A 27561-nucleotide genomic window follows, 5' to 3' on the forward strand; every position below is an offset into this window, starting at 1 on the left:
TTGGACCTGGTCCCAGACATCCCACAGGTGAGCTGTTCTTGAATAGATCTCCATAATGTATCTTCATTTTACAGCTAAGGACGTAGACACGGAGAGATAAAGCGAATTAAGCAGAAGTCAGAAAAGCCGCAGCTTCACCTGTGGAATTATTTCCTGGTTTATGAGATAACATAGGGTCATTATAGCAAATAGCAACAAAATGTTGACATTTTTGGCTTTAGTTGTGAAAGAATTTGTCTATAAAACTTAGGTATGCGGAGCGTGTTCAGCACTATACCAAATATTAAACCCTTCGATACTTCCAAAGAGAAAACAGATTTTAGTGAAGCAGTGTCTCCTTTTATTTAAAAAAATGTGGAAATTACCAAGTTGTAGATAATTTTCAGCCCTGGCTTGCTCAGTCCTTACTCCTGTAAAGGAGTAGAGGGTTTGTATAAGGGCAGGTTGTTGTCTGCTCCTGTCCTGGTCATCCCTGGCATTCTCTGATGCTTCCATGGGACTGTTACAAACTCTTGGGGAGGAACAATAATCTCTCGGCCCATCTTTTGACGTTAGAAGTTGGGGTTATTTTTTCTATGCATATCAATTCACGTCTGTTTAATTTCATCTGTATTGACAAGTCACCGAACATCCTCAAGTCCTTCTGCAGCTCATCATGGTTCACCCTGGCTTTTCTGCTACTCTGTGTAGCTTAATGTTAACAGAAAAACTCAGCACTCTGCTATTGAACCTTTGCACCCATGGATTTTAAATCCATCAAGCAGCGCAGGTCCCAGCACAGCACGAGGCTGCTCCATAACACCTTTCCTTTTGTCTCCTGGCACCTTCTTGCCTGTAATTACCTTTACTGGGGAACCTTCTGAGATGCTTTTTGGAACTAAATAAACTGTCAAGCAGCTCAGCCTTGTGCATGAACCCTTCAATAACTCCAACATTTCCCCTTATGGAAGACAACATACCTAATTTCTTCCTGTGTCCTCTAATTCTTAATGATTATTTTCACTAATAAAGATACAGACAAGACAATCTGTATCTCCCCAGATCAGCTCTGCAGACCTTTTAAAACATCCGGTGAGGATGTTAACCTGCCGGTCAGCAAATATACATGTACTTCTGACATGTTTGTGCTACCTATAGGAAAGGTAGGTGGGGAACATGGGGGACCTTTGAGCGCTGCAGGGAGCAAAGGGACACTGGAGTGGGTATTGATATGGGGCTAAACTGGGAATACTGGAGTTATTTTGAGAAAATAATGGTGTTGTTTTGAAAAAATGAGGCTACTCTTAAAAGCAGGAGAGAAACCAAATGCAAGTCTGTAAGTGTACAAGGATGTCTCCTGAAGGCCAGGCCTTATGAGGCTGGTTTAAGTGGATGGGTGTGTGGGAATGAGCTAGAAGTGGCCCCTGGAAACGCGGGGTGTTCCTGCCCTCCAGTGGAAATACGGAAAAGTACCATGCACAAGTGGTCTCGGCTGGAAAACGGACAGAACCCCACAAAGGGATGCTGGACACCCTCACTGGGAAGAAGTTTCTTCTCATATTTAAATGGAACCTCTTGTTTTCCCGTTTGAACCCACTGCCCCTTGTCTTACCATTGGTTGTCACTGAGAAGAGCCTGGCTCCATCCTCCTGACACTCACCCTTTATATATCTGTAAACATGAATGAGTCCCCCCTCAGTGTCCTCTTGTCCAGCTCCAGAGCCCCAGCTCCCTCAGCCTTTCCTCACACGGGAGATGCTCCACTCCCTTCAGCATCTTGGTGGCTGCGCTGGACTCTCTGCAGCAGTTCCCTGTCCTGCTGGAACTGAGGGGCCACAACTGGACACAAGATTCCAGGTGTGGTCTCCCCAGGGCAGAACAGAGGGGCAGGAGAACCTCTCTGACCTACTGACCAGCCCCTTCTAACCCACCCCAGGTCCCATTGGCTTCCTGGCCACAAGGGCCCAGTGCTGGCTCATGCTCATCCTGCTGTCCCCAGGACCCCCAGGTCCCTTTCCCACGTTCAGCTCCTGGGATGCCATCGGCCCTTTGCCAGAATGAGCTGAGTATGTGGCAGACTTGTTAAGAAGTATTTTCCTCCATTAGAAGAGTGGCAAATGAGTTGGTGAACTGCTGTGGTGTGAGGGGTTTTGAGCCTTCCAGCTTCCTGGTGTTCCCCAAATGAGACGACTTGCGTTACTTTTCAAGTCATCTGCAGCAGAAAAACTTAGGGGTTAGGGTGGTTTCTTTGGTTCCTTTTTTCCCCTCTCTCTCTAATTAGCACATGGTAATACTCAAATGTTGACAAAGCACTTAGTATTTTTCTCATGTGGTGAATTTAGGAATAGCATCAGTGAATAAGTGAGAACTATGTTTTTCTCTCGTGTTAGCTGCCATGTGTTAAATAAATGTCTGATAAAATACTTCCTTTTATCTAGTAAAGACAAGTCGTAAGATTGAACAGCTCATGTCTCCCCATGTAGAACACAAACAGGCTCCCGGAGCAGGCGCTACCGAACACAACCCTCCGCTTTGTTCGATGCTTTTAGTCGTTACAAGTCGGGGTCTTGAGTGTCTCAGTTTATTCTGGCTATATATGGACACATTGGAAGTGCCTCCCTGCATCAAGACGTCGCTAACCCTGTGTTCTCTGACCGTGCCCAGCAGCTGGTACTGAGGAAGGAGAACAAGAGCCAAGAGATGCTTTTTGACTTGTGACCCCATGATTCAGGCACTTCCTGCGTATCAATATATTTAGCAGCCCTTTGTGTTTCATTTTTTCCCCTGAATCTGCTCGGCTGCTTTTCATTGCACACCCAAGTTTTACACCTTTGTCATCTCCTACCTGAGTTGTCTTTTCCCCGAGAAGGAGCCCCGAACACGGTCATTCTTGCAGCAGAAACCAATCCAGACCCATGCTCCTCACCGTCACACTTCTCGGTACCTTTTCCCGTTCTGCCCGAGGTTTGGAGATGGGAGAGAGGTGGTAAAGGTGGACAAATCAACCCATTGCTGCAGGTATCAGATAAGGATTTTTTAATTTCCTGATGCTCATCGCTGCGTTTCTACAGGATTTCAAGTGAATGCATTATCTTGTCCCTCGGTGTCTTGAAGTCCTTGTGCAATTTCTCACCTTGGGCTTTTGTTTGCTGTGTTTGGTGGTTTAGTATCCTTGACCAATGTTGTCATTTTACTTACTTCCCCCCTTTTTACAGATCATCTGTAAAGATGTTGAGCAGGAAAGATCTGAGCACCGCTGGCCATCATCCACTAGGAAAACCAGCCACTTATTACTATCTGCTGTTTCCTATCTTTAGCCTTTTTTTAATCAATGCAAAGGCCTTTCTTCTTATCTCACAGCAGCTTAATTCCTCTAACAGCCTTTCAAACCTTGTCAAGTGCCTTTTGGAAATCCAAGCCAACTCTACCGACCAGATCTCTCCTGCCCATGTGCACATCGACCCCTTCAAAGAACTCCAGTAGACTTGTGAAGCATGTTGGCTCTTCCCCAAAGAAGTCAGATTTATCCATGTCTCAACTCATTCTGTTAGGACAGATGTTGGACTTAGTTGAGGACAGCGCTCTGGATCACGTCAAAAAGCCACTTCCATCCCTCAGCAAGCGGAGCTGGTTACAAACCGCGGTTCGTAGTTCGCCTTGAGTTCATGCAGAAGTTCTGGGTGAACACCATCTGGGCCTAGAGATGACTTAACGTTCCTTTGGTCAACTTGGGTCCCCTACTGCCACTTCAGTCAAAGGCGGTGATTCCCTTGGGAAGGAAGATTGTGGTGGGAGGATCTCCCCAAGATCTTCCCCGCTGAACCCAGGGGTACAAAGTGCACATGGCTTTGTTGTTCTCAGCGTGCTCTTTCTAGCACAGGAGCCTCTGGAGACCCTGCAGCCTACTGTCAGGCTCCTCGCTGCTGCTGGGATTGAGAAGGATTTATTATTTGGTTTTAAGCCTTTTGAAGTTGTGACTTGCATTTTTTTTTTTGTCCTGCCTTATGGTGTTTTTCCTTTCAACAGGATTCATTTTTTCTTTTCTCTTTATTGATTTCTTTGAAACCACTTCATATTTGAAAGATGCCTTCTTGCTTTTAATGTACTGTCTCATCCTGCTGTTCAGCCACGCCAACCTCCTTTTGACCTATTCTAGGTCCACATTTAATAGACAGTATGTTTACTATGTGCTTCCAGACACCTACATGCTGCTGCTAAGATTTAATTCTCCTAAGCAACTCTTTTAGCTACTCGTTGAATTCCCTTATTGAATTTTTAAGTGCAAGAGCAGTGCATTTATTTTAAACCTCTTCTCAGACCTCCGGCTATATTAAATCTCAATACATCATGGTTTTGTTACAGGGGGGTTCTTTGTTGGTGGTGCTTCAAAATGGGTCTTACATATTATTCAGCATCAAGTCACAAGTTTTCTTTCTTCTTGGGTGACCTGATTAGCCATCTCCTAAAATAATCATTAATTGTGCCTAGAAATTCAGGCTTGACAGATAGCGTGTCTGGAGTTTGCCGTGCACTTGTGCTGGGTGTCTCAATGGAGATCCTTCAGCAGATCACTCTCCGTCCCTGTTTTGGCTGGAATTTCCCTCTAGAGATGATTTGTCAGCCTGATTTAACACAAGAAATCACTCTTTCCGTAGGCCAGGCTATTTGGTGTTATCTTCATCCCAGTGATAGTCATGTCATCCCTCCTAAACGTTTGTTGTGCCATAGCCTCGTTGAGAGATAGACTTTCAAGTTCACCCGTTCTTCTTTCTTAGACCTTTCTTAGGTGTGTTTGGGACAACGCGTGCACAGTTGCTTTGGTTTTTCTATTTCTCTGGATTTTCTTTAAACTGACCCTTCATTTTGCTGCTTTTTCTTGACTTTTGCCAGATACTGGCCTTTGTTATTGTGTAGAGTTGTTCAACTCCAGGAGAAACTGCCTCTCCAGAGTCTCTTCCACATGGAGCTAAAAGGACCTTCATGGCCCAACACACTGATTTTGCTTTTGAAAGCAATACTTACACAAGAAAGCAAAATGTTAGCAGATCAGACCAATTAAAAGCGGGTTTGACACAGGGTGATACCAGGATGGGGTTGGTTATGTGGAGCCCGGTTTCACTGATCTCTTCCCACAGTTTCATCTGTTTGCCAGAATGAACAAGCGGAGCGAAAGAAAGACTCGCTTTGTGCGCACACGTACTTGCTTTGTAAGGAAAAATCTGCTTCCTGCCTGCTCCCGCTTTTTCAGTAGGATGTTATGTAATATTCCCCTTTCTCCCCGCCTTCCCCTTACATGTCATCTCTTTTTTTCTGCAAAGTAAATTATAATGAAACATGCCAGATGCAGCATCTTCCACTAGCCGTGCCGGCATGGTTGGAGGGCTCCAACGTCGGCCAGATGAATAAAACATTGAGGGCTTTGCAGAGACACTTTGGGAGGCTTAGTCCAGTGCTCCCAGTGCAACTAATAGCTCTTGCTGGTGATCTGGGGGCATTTTCGGGAAGCTGCTGGGTTGAGAGAACACATTCACCCGTCTGCTCCAGCAATATCTCCAGGTTCTATCACACGCGGGTCTATGTGAGAATTCGGAGGAGTCTGCAGGAGACATTGCATTATAATAATAATTTTAACAACCAGTATTATCCTATCCTATTCTATTCTATTCTATTCTATTCTATTCTATTCTATTCTATTCTATTCTATTCTATTCTATTCTATCCTATCCTATCCTATCCTATCCTATCCTATCCTATCCTATCCTATCCTATCCTATTCATAATGAAATGTCTCTGGACAGCCCCCAGAGAAGGGACACCAATTCACTCGAGATAGACCTCTACTCCTTAGCAGCTGTCAAGCTGAAAACCATCTAGTAAGTGATTTTTTTCCTGCGGGATTAGGTCCATTTGAGGATAAAACGGAGCGCATGCTGTTGGCTGAATCCTGTGGGATTTGAACAAATGCGCAATAAGTAGGGAACATGGTGAGCCCGACAAGAAAGTTTGTCTGACATCAGTGATGTATCGATCGGTTCTTCACGTTCTATAAGACATCTAAGAGAAAGAAAATGGCAGCCAAGTCCCTTTCATGTGAGCGTCGCTGTTACCATGGTGCGAATTTAGAGAATTTGCATACACAACCAACATCCTACGTTAAGGCTGAAGGCAAAAGGGACAGTTAATGTTTATGTGCTTAGACGAGCAGATTTGGGTCTGATTAGAGGTTTACAATTAGATCATGAGATTGTGTAAAGCAGAAGAGCAATGAGCAGCACTAACCATGATTTGAGCACTTTAAAGCTGTAATTAGACTGGTTTTGTTTGTTTGTTTGTTTTTCCTTGAGATCACATCTTATTTTCCAAGGTTGCAATGTGACTGTGGCTCTTCCCTGATGAATCTCAACAAGTTGACTTAGAATAGCTTTGGTGTTCTTCTCTGGTACATAGTGGCACCTTTAAACCAAGTTTTGGTAAGCTGGGATTTATTACCCTGACATAGGTCAGTTGGAAATGGTTTTTTTCCCTTGGTACTTCTCCCAAGCCTGAGTTTTCCAAAGGAACAAATTAGGAATCTGTAGGTATTTCCTCTCAAGTCAATCAGAAAGGTGAAAGGAAATACCCTTGATGCCTTATCTTTCAAGTCTACAGATCCAGACTGTTAAATTCAGAACTAATAAGGAGAACGAAGGGAAATTAATGGATTGCCTCCTTCCTTATCATAATACTTCTTTTTTCTTCTGAATGACTCGAGGACAGTTTGCATCAGGGACAAACAAGCATGCAACCAAGGCAGGTTTATTTTTCACTGACCTTGTATTAATTTAAGAGCGAGGGTTTGAGCGCTACAACAGAATTCAGAATCACTGAGTATACCCAAGCTAGAGCTGATTTAGCTGCTGAATCTGGGGGTTTAAACCCAAGTTTTATCTCAGTAGTGACCCATGGTTTAGGAAGGTAAAACAAGAATTAAAAGCTTTCTTGGGAGTAGGGATGGAGTGGCCAGGACATGAAATTCAGTGGACTACAGCAAGCTAAAGCATATAATAGCCACCTTTTATCTAGTAGGTACAATATTCCAACAGAGTACTGTTTAAAAAACCCACCATAAAACTCAAAAGACCCCCGTGCCACATACCAGGTGGCATTGAAACGTGATGACAAGGGGACACATGAAGAGAGAGGGTAGTGAATCAATATTTCGTCCACCCATTGCCCAAGGAACACTGGTAGAGATTTTTCTAATGAAAACATTGACTTGTCAAGGAAATGCGTTACAGAAATATGTGATTTGAACGTGAATTTATTTGGGAAGAAAAACTGTTGATGAATAACATTTAAAAATCATCATTTATTTTCCATTAAAATGAAATGACGATGTTGGAGCGCGGCATTTGAGGTGTTGTGAAAAATCGTTTGCTTTCCTTTTGTTTAGCACGGATTTTCAGCTCGTGCTGTTGCTGCCTGTCTTGGAGTCAGCAGAAGTTACCGATGTTTTGTTTTTCTGCTGTCACCAAGGAGTTTCCCACCCAGGTTAACCCAGCGCGCCACATGCAATAGTGCCAACTGCAACCAGTTGGGTTTCATCCCTCCCTGTTGAGCCAAGGCCCAGGTGCAATACAGTGGCAATGAGACAGTTTCTTGGGTCTCCAGCTACATTCAGAGTTTCTAACACAAAAAAGGAAATAAAAAGAGAAACAAACCCCCTCCTTAAGCAATATCTTTTAATACTGTGCAGAACAGGAAACACCACCAGAGGAAGGAATAATTCCACATCCTCCCTCCGCCCCTTTTAATTAAAATGGATTAAAGTCTTGTTTTTGTAAGTCAGTCTGTCCTGTAGAGTATCTTGTTTGAACTATTCCAGGATGTTCTCGGCATCAAGTGTCTTAGAAAAGTGCAAATGCTGTTTTAACCGAAGGTGGAACCGGGACATCCCAAAGCAGGACCCTGAGAGCGAGTCCCCTTGGGAGCATCAGGCGTTTTCAGCAGAAGCTGAAGGACAAGCGCCTGCATCTAGAAAGCAAAATTTGCATTTCAGTGATGCCCATCCTTTGACTTTCAGTGAAAACCAGCATCCACACAGCCAACATCTGGAAAGGTGAAATTTGGATTTTAGGGCTTTTTTTTTACTTTAATAAAGTTGCTCCCTGCACATCCTGTGTTCAGATAAGTCCCGCTCATAGTCTTGCTAGATGTAAGGTACAGACCCCAGTAGGCGTAAGCTGTTTGATAAGGTATTACCAGCCTCTTGGCACATTTAGGAGTTCAACAATATTAGCTTTGAAGACTTTTTAAAGAAGCCTGAGTGATGAGGTCTTCCTAAGCTGTTTTAACTGACTGTATTTGTATGCATTCCGTTACATTTCTCAGTGTCCACGCATTCAAAGCCCCATAATTCAGACAAATCTATTTGCTTAACTGCGGAAACAACTCTGCGATGAGCACAGCTTATGATAATAAACAGCATAAGATCGTGTTTGCATTGCCAGTCTCTAATTGAAAAGTAACGTGCTTTTAAAATAGGGGAGGGGAAAAAGAATTTCTCTGTTAGTTTTTTAACTTTATGTTTTTAATTTCAGATCTCCTTCCCCTTCCAGAGGAAGTTAGAGATGCCATAGCTTTAATGTCTGTTTTAGCTGCCACTCAAACATTCACTTTCTATAAGAAAATCTAAACCAGGAGGTATGCTATTTCTCCTGATGTCATTAAAGGCAAGTACGCTGCGAGCGCAAGTGTTGGTGGGTCCAAGAGAAATTCCGACAACGTGAACTGGAAAAGAAAGACAGCCTTTCTTTTCGATGCAATGGTCCGCGCAGCCGTAGCTTTCGATTGCATCGTCACCACTAGCACATTGCTTTTAAAAATCCAAACGCAATCTCTCTTGATTTGGATTTTCAGTCAAAGGTGTAAGACTTAGACGGAAGTGGTAGCAGCTAAATCGGGAGTTAAAGCCACTGCACTGCTGACCTCAGAAGGATGATCTGGAAGAAGGAGACCTGACCTGAGGAAAAGCTGGGTTATTAGTTATCCTACTTTTCTCTCTGTATCTATCTATCTGCAGATACATGTCGATAGATCGATAGACACCTTTCACTTTTTCAGTGTTGCTTGAATGAGGAAAAATGGAAGAGTAGAAGATGAGTTGGATGTTCTCCTCCTTGGCCTTCCTTGGTGCAGGGCAGCAAATCCTCATCCACAAGGAAATACTCTCTAATGAGTCTGTGGGTAACCCCATAGCACTCATCCTGGGTTAGCGCTAGGACAGCAAACACCAGGCAGATATTATTTATGGGCACAGTGATGTGCCATCAGTCTGTTGTCTCTGCAAAAGGGCAGAAAAGCCCGTTTGGATTTTGGGTGATTGGAGTTCAGTGCTCCCTGGTTCATACAACTTGGGGCTGGGTGGGCAACGGCGACCTTACTGCCGAGGGGAGAAATCACAGTTGTCTTGTGCCGGTACTTTTGTCCAACAGCTCGGTGTCTTTGGCGTCTTCCCGCTTGCCCTGTCGATGGACATGTCCTGGTAAAATCTTGTGATCCTGTACTTGTGAACGAGCTAATAAATTCCGATAATGTGACAGTGCTTGAAATAAATGCACCTTTACTGTAACGTTATGCGATGGACAGTAAAATAGGTAAAGAGACAGTCTTTTTTTTGATATTTTTGTTCTTACTGATGCCAGTAATGTTTATTTGAAAGGGAAGTTTGAAAGTAGAAAGGTGTGTTTGTGCATCGTGAGAGAGCTGGACGTGTGGTACCCAGAGGAAGAAACACAAAATATAGTCTTTTCCCAAAAAGAGGGACAGTATTTAGGAAATATTTATTCCCTGCTATCACTGCCTGCTCTGCCTGACTGTAATTTTAGGGCGAGCATCTTCCTTTCACCCAATGCAAGTCCATGGAGACCTAAGAGTGCTCTTCACCTTGCAGGATCAGCCTCTTAGTCAGGTCTGATGAGCGTGTTATGGTTTTCCCCACCAAGGTTTTGGGTTCATACTCTTGGGGTGGATTTGTTGCTGCAACCATTTGTCAAGGAGCATCTACCTCCCCCCAAAAATGTATTGCTCAATATCTGGAGGGAATGCTGGATAAGAAGGGTTTTGCATGTGGGGTGGGACCTCTTTGAGGACTAGTGGCAAGGCACCGTCGAGAAATACACATTTGCTCTCAATGCCTCTCAAGAATTTGCTTTCAGGCATTCCCGGGCTCTGGATCTTGCTGGTTGTGTAAAATACACTGTCGCTGTGCCATGCTTCTGTCTGTTGCCTCAATGGGCCTAGATCTTCCGAGCCCCGCTCAGACGGGGCCTAGTTGAAGGTAAGGATCTCGGGTGGACGTGGCACGAGGTGCTTTTTCTTTCACTTTCACCCATATGACCATTCATAGATTTCCCCTTGCCCCAAATCACTCAGAACTACGTGAAGCTGAGCTTTTCGGAGTCATTTGAGCAGACGGGGAAGAGGCATGGGAGCCCTACCACCATCCGCTGCATCTGCTCTTCCCTCCATCGCTTGCAGATAACGAGGCCTCCTCGTTACATGAATTCAATTCATGTCCTCTGCCACTTCTCATTCGCGTTGGGGAATCGCATCTCTCTTAACTCAACAGCATGAATCCAATCCAGAAAAGCTGCTGTGACTTCAGGGCACCAGGCAGGCTAACAGCTTAGGTGGCTTATTTTGCCAGGGCTAACGTATGTATGTTCAGGCGCGTAGAAAAAGTGGTCACAAAATTGAAGATTTGAGTCAATTTTTATCCATTTTTAATAATTTTTGTCAATTTTTTAAATCATTTATCACAAACTCATTTTTCTGAAGCACTGCCTCAGTTGAAGCAGCATGCTAAAAAGAAACTAGCTATGTATTAAGAACCATAAGGAGACAAACTCTCTTCTTTAGTGGATGCAGAAATATCGTTTCAGTTTGGGACGTATTTTTTCCCACCCCACCTGTGGCTCTTAGGCTCATTTCGCACGTATCTTCTTGCAGGCTGGGTCTGACCATCACCGGCCAACTCTTGCAACTCAAGTTCTCCTCGTCTTTGCAGAAATTCAATATTTCTATGTGTAAAAGTGCATTGCTTTTGGCTGCGACAGCGATCAGGCCAGCCGACAACACTGACCAAATAGCTGTTAAACAACCAGACGTCTGTCACTGAGGAAAGCTCTGAAATTCTGGTTTTATCCACCCAAAAATGGTTACGTTCGCTCTTATCAGGGAGCTCGTGGTTGGTTCCCATTTGGTTGCAATTTACGTCTAGTTGGCAGGTGGAAAGAAGCCAAGTTTTCTGTCAGGATGACAGTTTGGTAACAGATGTCTAATGTTTCCCAGCACATTTCGCTCATGCGATAGGAATTGTGAGCTAGTTTAGTAAGCTGAGCAGTTGGGTAATTGCAAATCTTTGCTCCTCGTGTTTTCTCATTTATCCTTTTTGTTGCCTAGATAAGATGTTTTGTCTTTATTTTTTTGGTAGTTTGGGGAGGTAATCATCATCCTAGGAGGTAATCACTCATTTAAATGGTTGAAAACCAAGAAGGCACGTGTTTTCCTCTCCCATCCTGCATAACAGACATTGCCCAAACGCTTGGGCTGCGGCTCCTGCGCTGCCATTTCACAGTAACGGGACATGTGGATGATGGTATTTACTCCTGATCCCCCCGATTGCTCCGGTTTCTCGCATGTGATGTCTGACCGTGCCAACCAGCAGGCTCAACCGAGGCATTTTTATTAGCGCCTCCTTAAGAGTATGTATTTTATTTGGAATGGAAGAAAGCCAAGCCCCAACTCTTCCATGGGAGGGCACTGATACTCGTTGGGGTGAGATGGGTGTGTGAAGCTGGGCGTTTGAGTGGCATTCAGTAGGTTGTTCAGATTTGCAGGAAACCTTGGAGATTCCACAAGATCCTTGTGTGTGACTTAGTTCTGAGTATTTCTTCCTCCATACTGTTTTTTGGTGTCCCCTATGGAGAAGACACCTCTCCTGTGAGCTCTGGCAGGCTTGGTTGAGTAGGGTGGGAGACAAAACCCAGTTTTAATAGAAAAAAGGGCCCATTTGAGCATGTTGGGAGTTGATACCTGGCTTCCCACAAGCTCTCGTGAAAATCTCAGCCTTAATTGTAGAAGCTCTTTCTTAAAGAACAGACTTTTTGTTGGTTTTCCCCCTTTGTATCACATGTTTTCTGTATCTTCTTGTGTGCTTCCAGCGATGATTCTCCAGGCGTTTTAGCCAGTAATAGCTGGGGCAATAAGCACAATTACCAAAATATCTGGAGGAGGGCCCCTTCTTAATTATATCTAATTCAAGTGGAGTCAGAAAACCCCAGAAATCGCAGAACAGAAAGGTAATTAGTGTAATTATTAATTGCACGTGCGTAGCTGCAGAATGTCACTGGACGCTGGTGTGATGCTGATCAGCGTTCGTGCCTCCCAAGGTGTCTTCCCAGTGCACCTTTTGGCGATTAATTTAGGAATTTAAATCACCAGCTCTCACAGAGGACCCGAAATGAATAATTTTCTTGTTTAAAAAGTCTCAGAGCACCAGTAAAGGGCTGAATATTTAGTATATAACTGCCTTTCTCGTGACACTGCCAGGTACTGGATGGGAAGAGGCTGTGGCATCAGCAGAATGGTACCAAAATAAATACGCCCTGACCTGACACACATACATTTTACCCACAAATTGCTGAGAGATTTCCACGTCAGTTTGCACAAGTTTGGTCAAACAGTCTCTACCATTTGTCTCATCTCTGTTCTATTCCCACAAGCGTCCTCCCCGCTATCTGAGCGTAGCAGATTTCTTCAGTGTGGTCCAGAAGCAAACATTTTCCTAAAGCCAAACCAATATTAATTTTCAAATAACTTCTGTGTGTCTTTGCACTGCCCTCTGAATACCTTAAAATGTCTCTTTTCTTTTGGAGGTGAGAAAATTAAGATATGCCGTGGTTTTCACTGTAATTTTGTAATTCACTGCAAAACCTTGGGAGTCTCTATTGAGGGAGCAGCACACTCACATTAAGGAAGGTGAAGGACGAAAGCTTAATCCATATTCTGAATTTCAGGATGAGGGTTCTACCCCGATTTCTGATTTAGAAGGTGGCTTGGGAATATTTGCATTTTGAGACTTTTATTGAAGTGACTGAAGAGATTTATCTTTAAGCTTTGTAGGGCTGAAGTGCATAGCTCCTGTTAATTTATAGGATTTGAAAGTGGACTTTAACCTTTGTAGCTGGGAGTAAACAGAATCCAGACGTGACTGTTGTTACTAAGCATATGAAGGGCTTGCTTGATTTTACAGACATTTTAGTTTCACTATATATTTTTGGGTTTTGGATGCCTATTGCACAGTATGTAGGAAACTGCACCCAGTTTGTTTTATATGCCTTAGTGCACACGTGCGTACTAATTACACATAAGCAGTCTGTCAAAGAGAATCAGCCAAGGGCTTTCAAAAAGCAATCACAATAAAGCTGCGAGTACATTTTTTTAAGCAAAATAATAAACACCCTTTTTTTTAAACGTTAAAATCTGTCAGCAACGCTTTTGGCTTCTGTGCTTCGACACAGATACCGTCTCACATCAAACTGAGGGATTTTGGGGAGGATTGTTGGAATTTGCAGTTGCTGGGACGAGCATCCCGGCACTGTGCCATGTCTTACCTGCTTTGGGTCCTCTCGCATCACCCGATGTGAACTATATGGTGTTTTTGTAGGACTTGGCCATCTTTCAGGGGAAGAGGTATTGTAGGGAAAAAATATCTCTCTGTCCCATATGTCTCTGGAGACCCTGACCCTCCGGACACGCTGCTGTTTGGCGTTGTCGAGGGTTTAGATTGTGGGGTGACAATAAAACCCTGGCAGGTGTATTGTTAACCCCCTCTCCGCCCTTCCCACTCAGGACAGGCGATCGGGAGGGAAAGAAGGACAGAGAGAAGAGAGTTGGAAAAGTTAAAAATGTTTTACTAATGCTACTAATAAGAATAGAGAAAATAATACAAAATATACAAAAGCAATCCTGAAAGTCCCAGCGACTGCAGAGCCGGCACCCGAAGTCCTGGACTGGACTCTCCAGCCAACCGGAGCTGGATTCAGTCTGTCACTGGCCTCAATTTGCAGGGATGACTCACAAGATCCTCTCCTAATGTCAGCCATGAGCAGAAGGGAAAAAGGGACGAGATCCTCGTGCTCTCCCACTTTTATATGCAGTATTCACGTGAATGGGATGTTATACACAGTTGGTCCGTTCCTTGGTCACCTGTTTCTCGTTGCCCCTCTGGCGAGATGTCCATCCATGCTTATCAATAACCTCGCATTCCATTGCTGTGTTCACCAAAACATGGATCTGGTTCTCCAGGCAAATGCAGCTGATCTGAAGCTTTAGCTGACTGGCACATTCACTACAAGAGAAACTTGTTTTTTAACAAAACCAGGACAGGCATCTCTCATCTCTCGCTTGCTCAGCATCCAGAAATCTTTCCTGCCTCCTTCCCCAAGAAGGGAGGTTCCCTGGACCTGAAGTTTTGCATCCATTGTTTGATTGTCAAAACAATCTTTTCCATGCTGGGATTTCATCTTCCTAGCAATTATAAATCATCAAGGACATTTAACTGGTCAGGAACGTGGTGACTCTGTACGTTTATTGTTAAAATTAGACTCATCTCACCGCTCTGTCACCCCTCAAATGACGTGTCTGCTGTGATTTAGAAGGGGATGAATAAACACGCCTTTCCTTTAGCAGCGGCAGGTTTTGCGTGCCCCTCGTGGTGAGGATAAAGCCATCGATAAGCAGCTGTGTTACACAAGGTTATCCCAAGTTCGAAGCGGGCTGGGGACCGATTGGTTTCCAAAATCAGCTGCACACGGCTGCGGTGGCCACAGGAGCAAGGTCACCCGGAGGATCTGGTGACAGTGTAAATAATAAAGCAGAGCTTAAGTAATTTGCCAACAGCACCCCCGAGATAAAATTGTGCTCTATTGCCTTGGATTTGGAGCTGGATGACGTGACCTTTCACCAATCTTGACGCCTCTTTTTGTTTTTCCCTTTTAACTGCCAAGTTTTCTTTTGCTCTTTCTTGCTTAATGTCACTGGAGTTCTAAATAGACTAAAGAAGGTGGTTTGAAGGGAAAAAGTTAGTAAATCAATTCCATCCCATTATTGAAGTAGAGACAGGTATGACAGACAAGGTATATTAAAAGGATAGAGAGTAGATACCTATATATGATGGTGGCTAATGCTGTGATGTTTTATCTTTACGCTACCATTACCATGCACACATGAAGCATCCAGGTGAAGTAGCGGATTATGGTCAGTCTGTTAATTGCAAGATATTACAGCTAAAATTAAGCACTGAAAACCAAGCCAGCTCCCCCCGTACACCCTCCATGCCTCTCTCCATAATCCGTCACCGCTCTCCTCCCGTACGACTGTGTCACCAGCAGCCAAAGGTTGGACGCGTGCGGGGACTTCTCCGGCAGCTGAATGTCAGACTTTATTGAGTGGGTGGATCCTTTTCATCCATTTCCTCTCTGAGCCTTTCTAAAAATAGCTTAAACTTTGACAAGGAGCTATTTTAGAGGCATCATATTCATGAGGATAGTCATGGGAAGCTCATTTTGGCAGGCTTGCATGGGTTGGATTTGCATGCTGCCTTAGTCAAGGGCTTGGTGAACTTGCATTGGGAGCCAGATGGACACGGGCTAGAGAGAGAGCATCTGGATTTTGGGACCTCCTGGGTTGGGACGTCTACTCCAAGTGAGTCTATAGGAGGAAAAGAAGTGAAGATATTCTTCTAGGAATGTTGATATGTGACTGAAGTCATTCATTTCAGGCATTTGCACACCAGCCCGCAGCTTATCGGATCTGATTTCATAAAACCTGGCTGTGATTTCTCTCCAGGGACCTTAATGATCTTGCCACTTTCAATAAACGTTTATAGAAACTACTGCCAGCTTGTGGATAAGAGGAACTCCTATGAGAGACTTTATCTTCCAAAAATACTTAAAGCCACCAAAAAAAACCAAACCCACCCATAAGAAGATCAATAGAAAATACAAAAACGTAGCATCGGCTGGGTAGCTGGAGCTGAATTGCAGTGCCAGACATTTGCATTGTAGGCATGCAGTAGGTACGTTTGCTTTTCTCACCTGGAAAACCGTGCACGGCGGAGCGATGCTATAATTGGGACCAGCAAAACGATGAGTGGGAATAAAAGCAAACTGTAAGAAATAAGATGGAAATGAAGCAGGTAAAGGCTGTTCCACGCTCATGCCATTCGGGTACAGTGTTGTGCAGTGCTCATGTTTGCGCCTCTAAGAAATTTCCGTTTTTTCGCATAAAAAAATCCAGATACGAAGCCGAAGCTGCCTTCTTCGCCAACCTGAAACTGTCTGATTTCAACATCATCGACACCCTTGGAGTCGGAGGGTTTGGACGAGTCGAGCTGGTAGGTAACATTTTCTTGTTTGAAGTTTGCATGAAGTCCTAGAATAAGTGCCGTGTATTTTTCTTTGTTATTACGCCTGAATAACTAGAAGAAAATTACGTGATGGGATTATATATTTTCTAATGGTCGAAGAAAGCTAAATTACATTTCCCGTTGAACTGTATGAATAAATGCTTTAGAATCATAGAATCATTTAGGTTGGAAAAGACCTTTAAGATCACTAAGTCCAACCTTTACAGCAACCAAGAAGAATTTATGTACTATGTTGAGAGAGGAGCACGCGTCTTCTCTCTCCAAGTGGTCCTGTGTTGGTGGCATTGATTGTCTCTTAAAAACAACCTGACAAGTTGTGTGGTCGTTGAGTGCTAAGATTGAAAGAGCAACCTGAAATCTTAATCAGCCAAAACTGGAGTAACGGGACAATGCCTCTTCTAAGTACTTTCTAATTCAAGACTAGACACAGATCTATTTAGTCAGCTGTAAATTCAATGCTTGAACTATGACAGTGCGTCACAGAAAACTACTTTTTGTTGGTGGGTTTTTAGAGAAAGGGCAAAATCTGAGCTTGCTTTTTGCTCTGCTTGCCTTTTGACCTCTGCAGTCTTGATTAAAACAAAGCCTGAGCGGGAGGAGACTGAAACGGCAGCCGCTGTGTGACCCGTTTGTATTATCATATAGATGCGAAAACTTACAATAGAAAGAGGGAGCTTTGTTTATGTCACAGGGCTGACAACCTGACACTGGACACCAGTGGAGTATTTTAGGAACCCCCATAAATTAGGGCAGAAAAGGGAACAGAGTTACTGCTGCCACCATGGAACTTCAGGGGAGTCCCCGCTCTGTAACTCCGCGCCATAGTGCCGAGAATTGGAAAACGGGCAAATTTGAGTGTGTTGGTTGTTATTTGTCACCTAACAGGTAAATTCTGTGTTAAAAGTGCGATTCCACGTGATTTGTTTATGACTTCTCCTATTCGGATGGATGTAAAATCACTTGGAGGAGAGCACGTCCGTGAGAACGCTGGTCCTGTCCTGGCGATTGGGGGTTTAGTTCTTTATTTATTTGATATTAGCAACTGTTGTTTTGGAAGAGAGTCCCAAGAACTCAGGTGTAGCCTGGGAAGGTTGTCCTTGTCCCCTTCCTTCTATAGGTATCTGCTGCTGAGGATGCTTTAGAGCAAGAGCTGAGTTCAGGTTGTGCTCAACCTCCCTTTTGAAGGTCCTTCCCCCTCTGTTGACAACAGCATAAAGCTGTTAGGAGATTTGTCTCCTAATTTAACATCACCGCTGGCTTTGCCATCTGAGTTGACCTGGAGTGAGGGACCCACCAGTTTGGAGCTTATGGGGTTTGTTTCCATTTTTAAGGCTGTTTTTGACTCACACTATCAAGCTTTGAAAACCACAAGGTATTCCTGGGATGGTGCGTGAGGCTGGTTGGTTGGGTGCTTATGGGAGCCCATAAAAGAGAATTTGGCTGTTCCTGGTGGCCATGGGCCAGCCCTCTGGCTGCTCGCAGAGTGAATTTGGAAGCTGTAAGATGCTGACCAAACCCACATCTTAGTGATGCGTGACATGAGGAAGAGCAGGAGGGGACGTGCTCAGCTCCTTCAACAGATCAGATTGGAGTCAGGTAGAGATATTGAAATTTTCGGAGATTTCCAGAAATCAGAAACCTCCAAGAAGTCCTGGTGCCACCTCCACAGCCTCCAGAAACCTACTGATGGGAGAAATGTTTCCATCATCTCTTGGGGATTTTCTCCAGGGGTGGGTGCCCCTCTCCTGAGCAGGAAAATGCTGGTGAAGGTTCCTAACCAATACTGAATTGCACCCAGAAGAATAAAAGGTATTTAAAAGTTTAGCTTTACACTCTGGATTTTATTATTTTTCTTTACCACCAAGGGAGATTTTATTACCTTTGTCAAAACTGAGCCTAGAATTTCACTTCTTCCTTCTGTCTTCTCCGTGAAAAATATGTTTTATAATTTAAGGCTAAAAAATGAAATGGAATTGCCTCTTTTATTGCCTGTGTGACAGTGCCTGATAATGCACAACAGCTTTGGAATTTTTTTCCTGGAAAACATTCACATTTCTATGCTTTCCAAGAGTCAGATTGATCAAATAAATTAAGTACCTTGCAAGGAAGAGGATTTTTATAGCCTAACTGCTGTGGGCAGGGCCCCCCCAGGGCATCTCTGTACCCCTCCCGAGGGCAACTGGTAGTGTCTGGTTGGAAACTGGAATGTCTGGGATTTAGTTTGTGTCTTGCTGGCCAAGAAGGAATAACGCTCCCGTTGGTCTGCGGTTTAATTTCCAGCTGTGGTTTATACAGCTATACGCTGGTTTTGCAAACACCTCTGTGAATGGTGCCTGTTTGCATAGGTCACCCCTTAGCGCATTCGTACACAAGGATTGTGGCTTTTAGGCGAGACAGCCTAAAATTGAAATCATTTTCGATTCTGTGGAGATGACACATGGAAATATCTTTTTGCCCTGGTTTTCTGGGTAGTTTTATTTTGCATATATCGAGAGGCATTTCCAACCGATTTGCACTGGTGTCATACGTTGTTTGCTCTGGTTTTTGGAGGCTACCAGGTGCCTCTTGCAATGTGTCTTGTCCTTACCGATCCTGTTCTCCTTCTTCATCCCCAGCTGGACGATGGAATCCAGGCTTTTTTGTCTCTTGGCCAGGCAGGACGGGGCTCTGAGCAACCTGAGCTGGGTGAAAATGTCCCTGCTAATGGCAGGGGTTGGACTGGATGAGCTTTGAAGGTCTATTCCAACCCAGACTATATTGTCATTCTCTGGCGGGGAGAAGCCAGCTGAGCAGTGGCTGGGCTATAATATTTTACACAAGAACCAGCTCTGCCATAGAACAAAATCACATCAAGGGTTAGTTCTCTTCCAGCGGGACCTGTGTGATGCTCAGTGTTTGAAAAGCCAGCAGTGCTGTGTTCCTAGGACAAGGCACCCTAATTTCAGGGGGCTTCCAGCTGGTGTCACCTCCCTTAGCAGGGCAGAAGGAAAACATTGGAGGTGATTTCTTGGTTTTTAATAGCATGGATTAACAGATGCATCCACTATGTTTTGCAATTCAGCTTCTCAGCATTGTGTCAGTTGAGCATCTTTTGTGTTGGGATCCAGGTGTTTCCATAATAGGGAACAAATATGTCATCTTGGGTTCATATCCCACCAAGCACTGCTTTGCAGAGGATGGAGCTGTAGGTCAGGTGTCCTCAACCATCATCATCATATCTCCTGAACTTTATTGCTCACATCTTTGTTCTTTAATTTCCTTTTAATTTCAGTCCTGTGTTTCTAATCAACCGCCCCAGGTCAGTCATTTGAAATAAAGGCACCAGAGTATCGAAACATACAGGGCTTAGAGCCATTATTGCTGTGAAATCAGTTCATGTAGGTGATGGCTGAGCGCAGGTAGAGTGAATTATCAGGTCCAAACCTCAACATGTGCCTTTTTGCTATATTGATTTATGCACTTATCACTTTTGACAATCATTCAGCAATAGGAGAAGGAGAAGATTTTCAATCACTCCTGTTGTTATAAAATTGCAAAAATAATATATTTTCTCCACACGCCATCGCAAGCTTGATTGAGACTTGGGTTCAGCTACATCTTTGTTCGCTTCTCAGGGCAGATACGCCAGTGAAAACCTCTAGACTTACCCACTGACTCTCATGTAGACAAGCCTGGAGGGAACTTCTGCACCCCTATGGGTGACGTATGGCCTGGGACATCCTGAAGGCACCACGCAGGTTAAGGACAGTCTCAACTTTTAACCCTGACTTAACAAAACATTTAATTGTGTATTTCAGTGTTCAGTGGTTTTGCAGAAGTTGGTGGTGCTTAGAGCCACATATTTCAACCAGGTGGTCATGAAGGGATCAGAAGAGGTCATTGTCCAGGCAGAGGCAAATATACCTGATCCCTTCTGACCAGCTCTCCTTAATTTGTCCTTGGAGTCTTTGGGAAAGGAAACTCCCAGGAAGGTATTTCCTAATATTTAACATCTCCCTGCTGTAATTCTTAGTACACTTGTAGTACAAATACACATAACCCTGGAGATTGGGTTGTATTTGAAGACCATTATCGTGTGAACCCAAAGACCTGTTTTATTTAAAAGAAAAAGTGTGCTTCTTTTGAGCTTTACATGTAATTGGAGCTTTCCAGGCCTGTGATGACTCTGGTTCCTCATTGTCCGGCTGGCTCTCACCAATTTGGAGCGATGCCCAAACCAGGCACATTAGTCCAACCTAGGCCTGGCTCAAGTAGAGCCACACAACGAGGGGCAGCACTTGGCCACTGCCGCCCGGTGTCCCTTTTATTTCAAGTCACAGCTTCAATTTGTAAAAATGGGGTTTGATGTCCCTCCTCTTCTCAAATGCGCTCCCAGCCCGCTCCGGCTTGATTTTAATAGATGCAGAGTTAATGCGTTCTTCTTATTTCATAATCCAAGGCGTTAATGAAAGTGTTTTATGGTGCCATATATCCCTTGAAGTCCTTTTGTCTTGATGGTGGCCCCTAAAGATAAACTCCTTTATGATATGGAGATTAATAAAGACACACACATAAAAATGAAGCCTTAGTTTCAGCCACGTTTTACTGGGGCTGTACAGCACCTTTTTAAAATGGACAGTAGAGCATTTTTCATTTTTATTCGTGTTTTAAGAGAAATCCAGCCCCAGATTATGAAGTGCATTCAAATTTATTACAGCCTCTGGCCTGTTTTGTAAACAAAACCATTAGCGAATTAATTAGATGGCAAGGAAAAAAACCACCGTAATTGTCTTCCAATAGACTGACAGATGCATAATCCAGATATTTATTAGTGGTAATTTCCAATTGCATCGCTATCCTTTTGTTGCAGCTATTATGAAGCTTTTTATGAGAAAGATCAATCTTCTCTTTGAAATCTCTTCATGTTCAGTTGTCAGGAATCCTTCGGCCTCCTTCCTTTTCAAAGAATGGGTATTTTGGGTGCCATCAGGGTCAGGAAGTTTGAGATTTAAGGGAAGGATTTGAAGATCAGGTACCCGAGTAAATCCCACGTTCATCTGATAACAAAACTACTGGTGCAGAGCTGAGCAAAATGATAAATACTTGGCCCTTTTTTTTTCCTTCCCTTCTTAACTATATGCAGGATGCTTCATTGTAATGATGCTGTCAGGTGGGGCTGGACCGCTGCAGAGCCATATTTTAGTATTTCTTTTGGTTTTTAATTCCTAATGGAATTAAACACCCCCTTTGTAAGTGTAAACGTATTCTTGGGGCTTGTCTGTTGATGGAAAGGATGTTGTCAGGGTTTGGGAAGAGAAGAGACCATCTGAGAGGCTTCAGCGCCAATCGGAGACAGAATGAAGATGTAAGAATAAGTGCTATATTGCAGACAAAGCCAAATTCAGGAGTGGGGCCGGATCCCATATGGGGTTGGAGAGTTTAGGTCCATCTGATACTTTCAGTAAACCACAGTGGTGAGTTTTTCCATTTAGTTTTGCATATTTTAACTATATAACCCTTCTACTGCTGTTTACTCTTTATTGGAATGATTTTATGCATGAAACAGTTTACATTCCTCCCGCTTTTTAGCCTTTTCCTTCTAGACATTTTTGAAAAATAATATTTACCTCTGGGCTTTATAGAAAGACGTGTTTTAATATATTTCCCAACGCCCTTGCTTATAAAGAAACCCAAGTTGTACATGTTGTCAGGCATTGAATATAAATTTTCGGTACGGAGATCAAAACATAGAATTACAGGTTTTTAGCAACTTTAATTGTTAAATAGGTCAGGATTTCTAAGGAATGCACATTTTTTAGTGTATACTTCAGTGTATTCATAGAGTGTAATTTTGCAGTTTATTTTGCTGAAGAGCCCCACAGCACTCTGACTGGTTTACAGTATTTATTGCTTTCCCAACCAGTTGAACCTAGACTTCTTTAAAGAAAATAAAGGCACTGTCATGGACAGTTTCCATCCATCCTCAGTTTCCACCCTGCTGTAATTAATTCTTGATTCTCCTTCAAAATTTCACCCTCTTAAGGACTTGATTTTTACTCCATGGTTTTTCTTTCCACCTTTGATGGGGTGTTTTTTAGTCTTGACTTATTTTCCAGCCTAAGCCAGTCCAGTCACCTTGCCTGTTGACACACAGCTAACCCAAAACTAACGTGATGTTGAGAATGAGGGGGAAAGGACACAGTGAGAAGCATTGCGTACCCTGCTTATAATTTGGATAATTTCTTGGTAAGCCTGAGGTCAGGAGAGCCCTAAGGAGATGTGCAAAGTACCTTCAAAACCCTGATGGAGACATCTACAATACTGAGTACCACAAGAGGCTTTGAGGCATAAATACGGACAAGGTAATAATTGCTAATAAAAAGAAATAGTGGGTAGAAAGCCAGTTGTAAGGCAAAGAATATGAATATGGGGAAATCTCTTTCATCCTGGAAGAGCATAAATATATTTGGTACTAAAAGCATGCTGGACTCTGGCTGGGGAAGGGAGAAGCTGCCGCTTTGTTCGTGCAGCAGCTCAGCTGTTGGGATTAGCAGAGCTCAGCTTGCAAGTGCTGCGCTCAGCAACAGCTGCTGCTATTTTTGGTGTTTCGAATGCATCTCGCTCGGAAACGGTGCAAAATAAAGGACCTTGGGCATACCCAACCAGCAAAAGCGTTTGCACTTCGGTTCCCGGGCGCTGCGGTTGTCGGTTATTATTTAATGTGATACAGAGATATTCACGTTTTATGGTAGCGCACATTTGTGGCTCCATTATATCTGAATAATACACATCAAGGAGAAAAGAAAATTAGCCAAAGCCCTTTGGAAAAGTGTTTTTGTTGTTATAGAGGTATCACTGTGCCCACACAGAGGTTCAACGGGACATGTGAGCGACGACAAACTTGTCTGCGAGTTGCAGACCCGGGAGTTCGAGAAAAGCTTCTGTCCAGCTCCTCCGAGCTCACCCTTCCTGCATGTTTAGGATAAAACCACATCTCCAGAGTAAACGGATTATTTTTAACTTGCACAAACTCGGCTCCCTGTGTGTGTTCCCATTGAGCTGGGAGCCCGGGCAGCTCCCTCAAAGATCAGCAGAAAAGGCTCATGAGCGCTGCGAAAGTTCACGTTCAAATACCTCCGTTATATCAGCAGGAAGAAATCTGACCATTCCGGCTGTAACATCTGTGTATCTGCCAAAATGAAGGAAGGATAAATTATAAATATACATTTGCATTCAGCTCTGCTTCCATGCCCCTGGGTCTGTTGTTGGATGGTTGCAGGGATCTGCATAGGGTACCACAATGACAAATAGTGTCTGTAGCAGCTCCCTGGACAAAAAGACCATAATTGTAGGGCTTCTTGGAAAACCCACAGCCACGCAAGAGCTGTAACCCACAGATACAACATCTGCAGTAAATAGGAATTCAGAACATTGGGAGAAGTTCTTTGCTGCCTTCTCCTAGAAGAAGATGCAGGAATAGAAGACCAGACATGAATGAGATGGGTGCAGTTGAAGTAATTTATCCTCAGGTGAGGTATGGCAAGGTTCAGGCACCGCACTAGTCTTCACTGAAAATAAATCCTTCTTTTGGGGATTGTTCTACATGCCGGTAAATATTTATTAAGGTTTACAGATTCTCAAGCTCACCTTGCATTGTATCAGTTCAGCTCTCACTGGAGTTGCAGGGAAGTTGGTCCCCACTGCAGACTATATATAATACACATATTTATAGTAAATAGAGACAAAGGAAGGATAAGAAACATTCAGATGGCTCCATTTACTCTTTTTTCCATCAAGGCCTGGATTTTGTCTCATCAATATGCATTTTTCCAGAAAGTATGAAAAAGCAGTAAGGTGTAAAACCATATTTATTTGTACATGAATTATAGCTGTGTTTCAAAAGAAAAAAATCAGGCTTCAAGCTCACTGTGTGTTTTGGAAGTTGCAGAAGTTTCTACACTGTAAAGCAAAGCAACGCTTTTGGAGCAGTTCCAACGTGTTAATATAAGCACCGAGAAGCCAGCTGAGGTCTGATGAAACAAGGACTTGGAAAAGCAGAAGAGGTTGGATCTCTTCTCTTTCTCTTCTCCTCTCCATCTCTCCTTCTTTTCTCTTCCTCTTCTCCACTGTTTGCATCTTGGCCCAATCTTGTCGCGTTCCTCTTCTACTCAGTTCACCATCAACACATCTTCACCCCCTTCATGCTGAACTTTTTAAAGTGTTTCCACTGAAGCAGCGTTACTTTCTCAACGCTGAGAAGTTCAAGGTAGCCCTGTGAATTCAAGCTTATTAGCAACGAAATGATGCCTGTTTCCCTGACGTGTCCTCCTCAAGGGAACTTCTGATTGAGCATATTTTTGGATAGTGACCCATCTGTTTGGGTTCACTTGGGGGCAGTTTTGTCACGGTGACTCAGACTGCCAAGAAACCACATGGTGACGTGGGAGTGGGACATCACGCTGAAGCATAGACAAAGAGGAGCTGATGAGGTAATGACACCGGATGGACAGTGCTCCCCAAGTGACATGTGACAGCAAGGCACATGGGGAGAAGGCAGCTTTGGGGCTGGCACAGAAGAAAGCTTTCTTGGGCCCCTCTTCCCTCCAGGGCTTCATCCCATGGTATTCTACCAGGCAGAACCCTGAAGAGCCCAAAATCTACTCTCTTGAACTCCACCATTTCATGGTCACTGCAGCCAAGGCTGCCCTTGAGCTTCATGTTCCCCACCAGCCCCTCCTTGTTGGTGAGAACAAGGTCCAGCCTAGCATCTCTCCTCATTGGCTCCGCTGTCACTTGGAGAAGAAAGTTGCCATCAACACATTGCAGGAACCTCCTGGATTGCTTCTGCCCTGCTGTGCTGTCCCTCCAACAGATACTGGATTGGTTCAAGTCCCCCGGGAGGACCAGGGTTGTGAACGTGAGGCTGCTTCTGTCTATGGAGAGCCTCGTCTTCTCGGTCTTTCAGATTGGGTGGCCTGTAGCAGACTGCCACTGTAATGTCACCTGTCCCTGCCCTCCCTTTAATCCTGACACACAAACTCTCAGCTGGCTCTTCATCCATGCCCAGCAGAGCCATCCCACCACGTCTACATGATGCCAGTAAGATCACAGCCCTGCAGGTCTCTGGACATCTCCAGCTCCTCTGGTTTATTCCCCATGCTCGTGCGTTTGAATAGAGACATTTGAGCCCGGGCCCCCGCTGAAGCCGAGGTGCTGGCTGCAGAGGCTGGAATTCCTTTCTGCTGCTCTTCGGGTGCTCTCCTGCTGACCTGTGACCCTTCTCCTGGCCCTGGGCATCTATTGCTGACACCGGCATCAAACTGGGAGGAGTGGGATGGATTGAGGTTCTCCTCCCCCAGCAACTCTAGTTTAAAGCCCTCTGCAGTTTGGCGAGCCCCTGACCAAAGATGTTCTTCACTTTCCCATCAGCCCCAGTAGACCAGGTTTCTCATGGCCTAAGTAGCCAAACCACCAGCTGTGGCACCAGTCCTGTCACCATTTGTTGATTTGCCATGTTTGATTGCCCCTTTCAAACCCCTTCACTTTGATGGAGTGGATGGATGAACAAACTACCTGTGCTCCAGAGACACTCACCACCACTTCCAGGGCTCTGTCGTCCTCCTTGGTATTCCTCAGATTGCTCCTGGTGCCCACATGAGACAACAACAGCTGGACAAGGCTTGGTGGCCTCTTGGTGATGTCCCTGATAGGACCCCCTGTCCCTCTTTCCTTTCCAAGTCTGTGGAGCAGTGAAGCGGTTCTGCAAGGGCACCTTGGGCTTCAGGGGAAAGTCTCTTCCTCCCACTATCCAACCATCCATCCAACTCCTCCTCAGCCTCCCTGGTGTTCCACAGCCTTCTCACCACTGTGCGAACGCGCCCTGGATTCACCATTTTGGGGATTATTGCAGTAGAAAGGACGGTGCGAGCCTGCTCGCAGTGGAGGTTGGATGTTCAGCTCGCTTCGCATTTTGCGATTAGTCCGTGCAAGTTGGAGACAGAATTGCAGACACGGACCGTGTGCCAGAGGTCGGTGATGAGATGGACCTAAAATGAAAAGCTGAAACGTGGGTACGAAGTTGGAGAGAAAGGGCAGGAGTCTGCTCCGTGCTACCAATTTTATTTCTAATTTTTTCCTGCCACTAGACCTTTTAGCAGATGAACAGCTTTAATATTATTGCTGAACATGGACATTTACAGTGGCCTCGATGTTTGCTCTTATCACTCCATCTCCAAGAGTCATTTTGGAGATTTTTGTGCCCATGAAAGGGCAATGACTGGGGAAGGTCAGTGTGAGGAGAGGACTGAAAAAAGGAGGAGGAAAGGCACCAGAAATTCTTTTAGCTTGCAAAAAAATGGCTGAGAGAGCTGGAGGTCGGTGGTTACCCCGTGTCGATCCCCGGCGGCTCTCGGAGGGGGCCATTAAAACCCAGACTCTGTCAGGTTTCCACCGAATCGATAGTCCCGGGGCCTTTGAAATGTAAGGTGTTGCCTCCAGGTGAGGGAGAGCTGCTCTCATGGGCTGTGCAGCAAGAACGGCTCCTTTGCAAACTGCCCACCTTGGCCTGCTGCACCTTTTTCCCCTTTCTGAAGCATTTAGGAGATGTTTGTGGTGGGGGTGTGTGGGAGGCCAAGCTCCTACCCCTCCTCCTGAACCAAGGGGCAACATCCTTGTGACTTCTGCAGCTCCCTGCACTATTTTTCTCATTATAATTGGAGAATGGGGTGATCTCAGCAGCCCCTTCCCATCTTCTCAACATTAATCCTTTTTTCTAAAGAAAAACACCAGGTGACTCCTAGATAAGTTTTTTTTCTACTTTTGAAATTAGGTTGAGATTTAACGTGTTTATTCTGTTAACTATCATGAGCTTAATATTATAAATTACTGGGTTTAAGAGTCTTAGAAATGACCTAGAGCTCCCCAGCTTTACATCATAAAAACAGTCCTTGTAGTTCCCCCATTTGGCAGAAACACCGAAGTAAGAGGAGGACTTGGACGTGTTGAAGAAGGAGGAGAAATTTGCAGCATTCATTTTCCAGGTGACCAACCAGGTAATCCAAACCATAACATTTAGATTTTCGGCTTGTTTTGGTGCATCAGCGCATTTAATGCAAATAGTTCCCGCCCTGTGC

At 44.3% G+C, this 27561-nt stretch overlaps 1 protein-coding gene across 2 annotated transcripts in view; it reads left to right on the top strand.

The window, feature by feature from the left end:
• The window catches only part of PRKG1 (protein kinase cGMP-dependent 1), a gene marked incomplete at both ends in the record, with an annotated part of 441876 nt that overhangs the window by 397833 nt on the left and 16482 nt on the right, over nt 1-27561 (top strand). For both annotated transcript variants that reach the window (XM_080348292.1, XM_080348291.1), the window contains one exon: nt 16321-16417. In XM_080348292.1, coding sequence (XP_080204418.1) covers nt 16321-16417 — 97 coding nt within the window. The remainder of the gene's footprint in view (nt 1-16320; nt 16418-27561) is intronic.

The sequence above is a fragment of the Nesoenas mayeri genome, assembly GCF_963082525.1.
Source record: "Nesoenas mayeri genome assembly, chromosome: 7".
In the NCBI taxonomy this organism is placed as follows: domain Eukaryota; kingdom Metazoa; phylum Chordata; class Aves; order Columbiformes; family Columbidae; genus Nesoenas; species Nesoenas mayeri.